Source organism: Olea europaea, chromosome 6 (assembly GCF_002742605.1).
Source record: "Olea europaea var. sylvestris chromosome 6, O_europaea_v1, whole genome shotgun sequence".
NCBI classification, from domain to species: Eukaryota; Viridiplantae; Streptophyta; class Magnoliopsida; order Lamiales; family Oleaceae; genus Olea; species Olea europaea.
In genome coordinates, this window is record NC_036242.1 from 13468063 (window position 1) to 13477227 (window position 9165).

Consider the following 9165-nt stretch of genomic DNA (forward strand, 5'->3'; position numbering starts at 1 on the left):
GTGGACTAATCACTCGGTTTGGAGGAAAATTGATAGGGCAATGGTCAATGATATTTGGGTGCAAAATGGGGCATATGTTCATGCAAATTTTCTACCTTCCGGGTGCCTTTCTGACCACTCCCCTTGCATTGTTTTCCGTACATGACCATGTTGGGGAGCGCTAAAGAACTTTTCAAGTTTTTTTAACATGTTGACCAAACATGAGGACTCTCATGATCTTATTCAAACTTATTGGAACTTTAATATGCGGGAGATAAAGCAATTTATCCTTTACAAGAAGTTGAGCAAACTAAAGGGAGCTTTGAAGGAGCTTAATATTAAGCATTTTGGGCACATTTCAACTAGGGCAAATGAGACTAAAAATGAATTGGAGGTTGCCCAATTACAACTACATAATCAACCCATGAATGAAAATCTTCAACTTATGGTTGCTAAATTGAGAAAGAAAGTTGTTGGCTTATGTGAAGCGGAACGTGGCTTTTATTATCAAAAGGCAAAATACATCTTCCTTAAGCAAAGTGATAAATGTACAAAGTTCTTTCACTCGGTGGTTAAAAGGTGCTCAAGGAGGAATTTTATAGCTACTATACTGAAAGAGGATGGGATGTATACTACATCAGGAGATCAAGTTGCCACGAAATTTGTAAAATTTTACACTACTTTGCTGGGAAAAAATTGCCCAACTCGGCCTATTGAGATGGAAATTGTAACAAACGGTCCCTTGGTTTCATTGGAACAAGGTAACTCTTTGAGTCGGGACATTTCTTATAAGGAGATCAAAGAAGCACTCTTTGATATTGGAGATGATAAGTCTCCCGGACCGAATGGTTATACTTCTTGTTTTTTCAAGAGTGCATGGGGGACTATTGGTGATGAGTTTGTTGAAGCTATCATGGAGTTCTTCTCTTCGGGTTCCATCCTCAAACAAATCAATCACACGATCATTGCTTTGGTGCCTAAATCTTGTCACACACTGCATGTTGGGGATTTTAGGCCTATCTCTTGTTGTAATATTACTTACAAAGTGATCGCTAAAATTCTTGCCTCTAGATTGAGAACTATTTTGGATGGTATTGTGGATCATGCACAAGCTGCTTTTGTGGAAGGTCGGAGTATGATAGAGAACATTCATCTTGCCCAAGAACTCATGAGGCAATACAATAGGAAAAGTGTTGCTCCAAGATGCCTCCTAAAAATTAATCTTACGAAAGTTTACGATTTGATAAGTTGGGATTTCCTTAGAGATATTCTTGAAGGGTTGCACTTCCCCTCGAGATTTATAAGTTGGGTCATGGAATGTGTTACTTCTCCTACGTATTCCGTAGCTTTGAATGAGAATAGACATGGGTTCTTCAAAGGAAGAAAAGGACTCCGACAAGGTGATCCCCTCTCCTCCTTTTTGTTTGTGCTATGTGTTGAATACTTCTCAAGAATGTTTAAGGCTACCACGAATGACAGTGATTTCAATTATCACCCTAAATGTGGCCCCCTAAAGATCACACAGACTTTTTCAATAAAATAAAATCATATGTAAATCGAAATTTTTTTCTTATTTTTAATCACACGTTTTCCAAAAAATCACTATTTAAAAATACATTTATAACAAAAAAAATAGGGCTCAAACAACGGCTAAATCTACGAGTATACCAAACACGCATCAAAATAGGTAAGTTTGAACCAAGACTCACTTTCCAACTTAGCGCCAAAATTTCAATTAGGATTAATACTTCTAAAATAATTGATAAATATCCGGTTTGAAATTTTGGTTATAGTGTATTCGGTATTCCACTATATCTTTTTCTCCCTACGAGGGACAGCACCCTTTTTTGGACTCCAATAGATATATAATTTTCCTTATTTTTCACCTCACCTTCCTCAAAAATCACTATTTCAAACATATTTTTCCCAAAATCTATTTTTAAAAGAGAGAGAGGATACGTTTGATGAGATTTTTGAAAAATAAAAATTATTTTTGAAATTAAGAAGTTTTTGAATATGTTTGAATAATTTTTTAATAGTGCTTTGCCTGGATAAAAATTTTAGGAAAAATTGATCTAAATAATTTTCTCATAAAACTCTTTTAAAAAAAATAAAAACAAAAGTAAAAGTACTATCTAATATTTGTTAAAAGGATTCTCTTCGTCGTCTCATCGAGTAATCTTTAGTAAAGTTGTCATAGCCTCATAGGGCACTTTTTAGTCTCTCATCAAACTTCCCATGTCAGTGCTTGATATTGTCTTAAAATTTCTTTTACAAGATTTCGAAAAAAAATTTAGTTCCTGTTTGGTTTAGTTAAAAATAAGATTTAAAGTAGATTTTCATAAAAATTTATAAATTGTGTGTTTAAAATTAATTGTTGACTTTTACTTTAATTTTAATTCAAAAATCTAGTACGACCAAACTGGGGATTGACATATTTTGATAAAATTTGATGAAATATATGAAAAATTTTATTTAGTTGTGAATCTAATAAAATGTGTAATTAAAATTGAATGTTGACTTTGATATCAACTTTTAATAACTTTTTAAACAAGTACTTACAAGCAAAGATGATCATATGGTGATTCATGTTATTTTTGAACCCTTTTCAATTTATTGAAGATTCCTACATCAAACCACTTCGTCTAAAAGTTTGAATCATGAGAGTAGCAACAAACATATTTTTAAATTTTTTTTTTTTTAAATGTTCACTCACGTGCTATAAGATTTTTCTTTCATCCAAGGCTCAATGCGTGAACAAATTTTGAAGTCCGATTTTCCTTAACTCTAATACCATCAACCCAACTAAAGTAAAACCATATACTTCGTATTCTTGGTTTTAGTTCAAATCGCTATCAGAATAAAGACTTGCCTTGACATCAAGCATGAATCTAGGCGGGTTTAATGATTAAGCAATTGATTAAGTCCTAATCAAATGCTTTCCATCAAGATTTGCAGATCACGACTTCACTAAAAATTTTCCTTGATATTTTCTCTTGATTTATGATCATTTTGCAAGAAACCCATCTTATTAAACTTGATAATTAAGACGGTTTAATGTAAACGAAAAGTCCAAGAAATGCACCTTAGTTTTCTTGGTATAGGAATGAGATGTTACCAAATTACCTACCATCTCTTTCCTTCTCAGAACGTTCGCAATGCCAATTTGAACTACTGGCTGCAAACTTTCAGTTTTTTTTAATCACATTTTATCATTTTGGAGTTTTGTTTTCTTGAACTAATGTCATTAATTTCCCCATGAATTTGTTCCATCTATATATATGGTTTTACATTAGTAAAATTTAAGTTAACGTCAAAATTGGCTTTTAAAAGCGTGGATGCTTGAAAGTTCTTTTATAACATTGTTGTATTAGTCCTAAGATAGTCGAAAGATCAAGCTACCGTAGTTTTGCGAATTGCGACACAAACTCAACATAGTAGTTGGCAATTGCACATGTGAATGGTGAAAACATGAACATGTGTCTATTCTATATTCTAGTATTGAAATTGCTATCTATCAAATTCGTTTAGTAGGACGTCATTTTTCAAGATTTTCCAAGGAGCTTGATTTCAATGGGTCTAAATTTAAAGAAATAATAGTTAATATCATGAAGTAGGTGGTGTATCACGATGAAAATATCTGAATTTACTGTTTATTCTATAACACATGCTAGGACGTCATTTTTGAAGATTTTCCGAAGAGACCTTTATTTCAAGGGGTTTAAATTTAAATAAATAATAGTTAGCACTTGTTTGATTGCCATTATATTTAAAATATATATTTTTCTCTCTTATTTTCAATCATACATTCTTTTATAAAATAATATTAGTATATTATACGAAAATTCAAAATTTTTCTTATTCTTTAACTACATGTTCTCCATCAAATCACTATTCTAAAATGTATCTTTGGAGAATATCGAGGTTGAAACATGCCCTTAATAATCATGAAGTAGGTGGTGTGTCATGATGAAAATATCTGAATTTACTGTTTATTCTATAACGCATGCATAGGACGTCATTTTTCAAGATTTTTCAAAGATAACTTTATTTCAAGGGATCTAAAATTAAAGAAGTAATAGTTAATAATCATGAAGTAGGTGGTGCATCATGATGAAAATATCTAAGTTAACTGTTTATTCTATAACACACGCTACAATTTTCATTTTTCAATGGATGGCAAAGTGCAAAAGGATAAAATCCCATGTCAAATGAACATAAAAATATATACCAATATATAAGATTGTAACCACTCCTCTTAATAAGTTTGGCATTTTAAGATAGAAACACATGTCTTAATATAATATCATAACTCATTAAATTTGAACGAGCAACTCGATCCAATTAAGGCTCGAAAAATAAGCACACATATTTCAAGATTGATTTGTTCAAACGTGTCACCATCTTGCAAACGTGTTAAATAATGAAATCTCACACTGAATAAAAATAAAAATATAAACCAATTTATAAAGACTTTGACTACTTTCTTAATAAATTGACCTTTTAAGATATGATCCCAAATTTTAACATAAAGCACGCGACGTAATAAAGACCTTTATCACGTACGGTAGGGTCTATTTGTGTGAGCCTTACATAAAATTTCCTTAGGAGAAAAGGCCACCTCGTGTTTAAGAGAGGTGCACTAAAGACTTGCACGATAAAGTATTAGTGTGAGCCATACATAAAAGGATGAAGCTGTTTTTACAGCACCCCCACTGTGTTGTACTGCTCTGGGGCTTGAGCTATTTTTTTATTAGCGCGGGCCCCCCAGTGTGAGGGTGTTGTGAATCGAGCCAGGTGCCATGTTGTGCACATAGTTCGATCCTACATAAAATTTCCTTGCGAGAAAAGGCCACCTCATGTTCAACTGATTCTCGAGACGAGGGAAAGAAGGGTGGGTATCAGATATTTTCGATTGGAGTTTGCTTCAAAATGAGGGAAATCCATCCCTCTCTTTGTGGTCAATTCCTTACAAGTATGGACTCTCTCTTCAAGGGCTAGGAGCAATTACTATATAAGTAACTCGTAACTAGTCCGTTTCTTTGCATTAGAAAGCAGGACAAAAGATAACAAAGAAAATGTCTGTGTTGAAGGAACTTGGTGAAGAACTCTCTCTTTCACATCCAGACCCTGTTGTCCTTGAGCTCAACAGGCTCAACAACCTACTCAAAGGTTCTCTCTCTCTCTCTCTCGTTTTTAATAATACGTGTCACCGAGCATAGTCGAGTAAGAAAAAAAAGATGTTTATGCATGTGAGCAGTATTTAAACAAAAAATTAGTTGGAGACATCAAGAATTAGTTGTGGTACTGACTAGGACAATTCAAACACAGTGTTATCTAGTTTCCAGGTCCTCTATATTCATTTTTACATTAATATATCACATTTTGGAGATTTCACACTCCTATTCTCCTGCCCACGGAGGAAAAGTATTATTTTGCTCACTTTGGAAAGGAAGTCTTTCTTTGTGCTTCAGTGAGAAGTCTTATTTTATTCTTTGAAAAGAACTGTAAGTGAGAATCTCATGTCATATCAAGTGGACAGCTTTATCCTGTCCACGATGGGCAGGAGAACAGTTTCAATAGTAAAGACAGATATTACATTAATAAACATCACTAAAAATGATGACTGCTGACATAATTTCAGAGAAGAATGGGGAATTGAAGAAGGCTCAATGTGAATTCAGGGCACTGAGAGCAACTGAAGTCCTCAAGGATAAGGCAATGGAACAGGTACTCAAGACAAACATTCTTAATTCATATTTCGAAAAAAGTAAACTTTTCAAAGACTTAGGAAATGTCTTAAGAACTCAAAACAAGTATCCTAATTTCTTTAATTTTATTATTAAAATTCGGAAACTTTAAAGACGCAGTTGCTTTGAGTAGCGACAGCATGAATTTCAAACTGCAATTCACCAATGATATTGGTATAGCATGATTAAAATTGCTTCCTAAATATACGTATCTATGTACAATTTGTTTACAGTTCAGGAGCGAAGTGATAAGATTGGAAGAAAAGCTCTTAGTCACTGAAAATCTTCTTGAACAAAAGGTACATTTCTCTTTTTTTTTTTTCTTTTTTTTTTTTTTTTTTTTTTCATATATGAAACATTTAAGCCTCTATTTGGCAAATTTATAAATGGTTTTTAAAAAGAATAGTAAGAGAAATAGTAGTGGATCCCACAAAATATGTGTAAATAATTATTAGTAATAGTTATGAATATGCAAATTAATGTTTGACTTTGACTAAATTTGTATCCAAATGGAGCTAAGTTGCTATATCAGAAAGTTAGATATGAAGATAACTGGTTTGAATGTGATTGATGCAGAATCTTGATATCAAGAAACTTGCTGATGAGAAGAGAGAGGCATTGACCGCACAATATGCGGCAGAGGCGACTCTTAGAAGGGTGTATGCAAATCAAAAGGATGATGATTATGTTCCTATTGAATCAATCATAGCTCCTCTTGAGGCAGAACTTAAAATGTATAAGAATGAGGTAAATTAGATGGAGATATACAACATCTGTACTGTACTCTTGCTAGCCAATTGGTGTATAAGTTGCCAGAATCGAAAATAGTAATGTGAAAGTCGAGCTGATAAACACGATATTGGTACATGTATCTACTTTTCTGTAATCTTGTTTTTTGGAACTTTTTAGATTGGAGCACTGCAGGAGGATAAGAGGGCAATGGAACGTCTCACAAAGTCGAAGGAAGCAGCCTTGCTTGAAGCTGAGAGGATACTGAGGAATGCTCTTGAAAGGGCACTTATAGTAGAGGAAGTTCAAAGTGAAAACTTTGAGCTCAGGAGACAAATTGAGATCTGTCAGGCATGATTCGACCAAATAATTATAAGGTTAATCTACAACTTAAATTTGAAAAAAGCTAATTAAAATGCTTTTGTGTTTGTGCAGGAGGAGAATAAAATACTTGACAAGAATAATAGGCAAAAAGTTTCAGAGATTGAAAAGCTTAGCCAAACTATTATCGAGCTCGAGGAGGCCATACTTGCTGGTGGAACAGCAGCCAACGCTGTCCGTGGTTACAGACGACAGATTTCTGAACTAAATGTAAGTCATGCTTGTGTAATTTGAATCACCTGTCTATACTTTTAAGTATCAATTCATCTTAGTCCTGTCCATCTCGACAGGAGGAGAAGAAGACATTGGAGAGGGAGCTTGCAAGAGTCATGGTTTCAGCAAACCGAATAGCAACAGTTGTTGCTAATGAGTGGAAGGATGAAAACAGCAGAGTTATGCCAGTCAAGAAATGGCTAGAAGAGAGAAAAATGTTTGAGGTATTACTTACTACTCAAAACCGTAAAAGCTCCTATAAGAATGGCCCGCATTCCATTCTTCTATGCATGAACAAAAAAAAAAAAAAGTATCCCTTTTCAGCTGATCTATAACATATTTGATAGAGGAATTTGACAGCATATATATATATATATATATATATAAAGGTAAGTTAAAATCTTCTTGTTCTAGTGTCTAGTCCTATCCAGTGTGATTCAACGGTTTGTATGTGTTACGAGTTTGTTTCTTAATTTTGAGACCTATATATTATAGGCTGAGATACAACGGTTAAAAGAAAAACTAGCTATCTCAGAAAGAGCAACCAAGGCAGAAGCACAACTAAAGGTACTGGGAACCATATTTCATACAGCCATTAGATATAATATACTTCTTAAGTTGATTGAGTGAACTAAAGATGCTTCATTTTCCTTAGGATAAGTTGAAATTAAGGCTGAAGACACTGGAAGAAGGCTTAAAGCATGTGTCTACTTTCTCAGTGAATTCTAATGGATCCCCGAAAATTGAGAAGTCAAATAATTTATTTGGAATCCTAGCAAGTAATACCAGAGCAAACAAAAGATCTACATCACAACAAAGATCGTCCACCGCTAGTAAAATCTCGATGCAGACAGGGGATGAAAGGCAAACTCCAGGCGCAGCCGGAGAAATTAAGGCAGTTAATAGTTTAAACAAGAGATACTCTTCTGGGGGAAGTTTCTTGAAAAAGAGTTTGTGGGCTTCTCGAAATAAGATCGTGGATTGCAACGAAAAGGAGAATACAGAAATAAACGAAAACACTATGATCAGTATTGAAAAGTGTAGAAGTGATGAACTCAGAGACTCGGAGAACGTTAAAAGTATGGACAGTACTAAAAAGGATAGTGATGATATGGTCTCGGGATTTTTGTACGACAGGCTTCAGAAAGAGGTCATATATTTGAGAAAGTCCTGTGAATCGAGAGACAGTACTTTAAATGCTAAAAATGAAGAAATCAAGGTAAAGTCCCAGTAACTGCCCCCATATTTGATGAGTTTGTGTGATTAATATGCATGTTGTGTTCTAATGCTAGGTTCACTATTTTCAGATTCTTATGAAGAAGAGTAAAACGATGACACGAGCATTAGAAGTACAGTCGAAGAAAATAAAGAGAGCACCAATAAGAGAGAAGGCTTCAGTTCTAATATAGGTGGATGACAGGATAAGAAACAGAAGCTCATCAAAAAGGTTTGTAAATTTTCCCATTGGTCTGAATTGAAATGATTTTATATGCAATTACGGATAAATTTGCTAACCTTTTGACAGTTTCAATTGATAAGGATCATGGATGCCTTTTAAAGATCCATTTGAAGAAAAGAGGTGATAATGATCTGGAAATCACTCCATCCATTAGACTTCTCAATATTTCTACATATTCAGATGCAGAGAATTTGACAGTTGTTAAATAAACAGAAATAATGTCTCGATAGTATGTGAAATTGAAGGCTACAAGGCTAGTTTTTATGAATTTTGGAATGATATGTATCCAAATTATCATATTTACGTTGATATTACTCGATCCAATGTATAAGAGTTCCACCAGTAAATAATTCAATGAAAATTGTTAAATTTTCACCAAATAGAAACACGAAGCATTGGACAGATTCTAGAAGGTTGAATGTTGCAAGGAAAAGAGTTTTTGATACACCGTAACAGGGGAAACAGAGATGATCAGCCTAAAGACTAAACATCTTTCCTCTCTAAAATCCTGAGAGCTCACAGTTTCAATCAAACCATGGTGCAAATGCTCGAAAATATCGGCTTTTTGTCATACAACACTAGAGTTTCGTTGCCTTGGATGATTCTTTGTGACTACAATAATGTTCTCAAATTTGATGAGAAATGTAATGGGGC

General features: G+C 33.9%; 1 protein-coding gene across 2 annotated transcripts; it reads left to right on the top strand.

Annotated features, from left to right (window-relative positions):
- The first annotated feature begins 5023 nt into the window (after positions 1-5023).
- LOC111395907 (microtubule-associated protein 70-5-like) lies at positions 5024-8913 on the top strand. Of its 2 annotated transcripts, none has more exons than XM_023022125.1 (11): positions 5024-5151; positions 5624-5709; positions 5963-6028; positions 6306-6476; positions 6639-6809; positions 6894-7049; positions 7130-7276; positions 7548-7619; positions 7708-8271; positions 8360-8499; positions 8578-8913. In XM_023022125.1, exons 1-10 carry the CDS (start codon positions 5058-5060, stop codon positions 8459-8461), a joined length of 1629 nt encoding a protein of 542 aa, XP_022877893.1. In that variant the 5' UTR covers positions 5024-5057; the 3' UTR covers positions 8462-8499; positions 8578-8913. The 2 variants fall into 2 exon arrangements, with proteins under 2 accessions (XP_022877893.1, XP_022877894.1); XM_023022126.1 differs by having other exon boundaries at positions 8592-8913.
- The last annotated feature ends 252 nt before the right edge of the window (positions 8914-9165 follow it).

What these genes read in the sequence shown, in the direction of transcription:
- LOC111395907 (XM_023022125.1), top strand. Translation starts at nt 5,058, where the DNA reads ATGTCTGTGTTGAAGGAACTTGGTGAAGAACTCTCTCTTTCACATCCA. An exon ending in GACAGATTTCTGAACTAAAT is followed by an intron (nt 7,050 to 7,129) that starts GTAAGTCATGCT and finishes CCATCTCGACAG; the next exon opens with GAGGAGAAGAAGACATTGGA. An exon ending in AAGAGAGAAAAATGTTTGAG is followed by an intron (nt 7,277 to 7,547) that starts GTATTACTTACT and finishes TATATATTATAG; the next exon opens with GCTGAGATACAACGGTTAAA.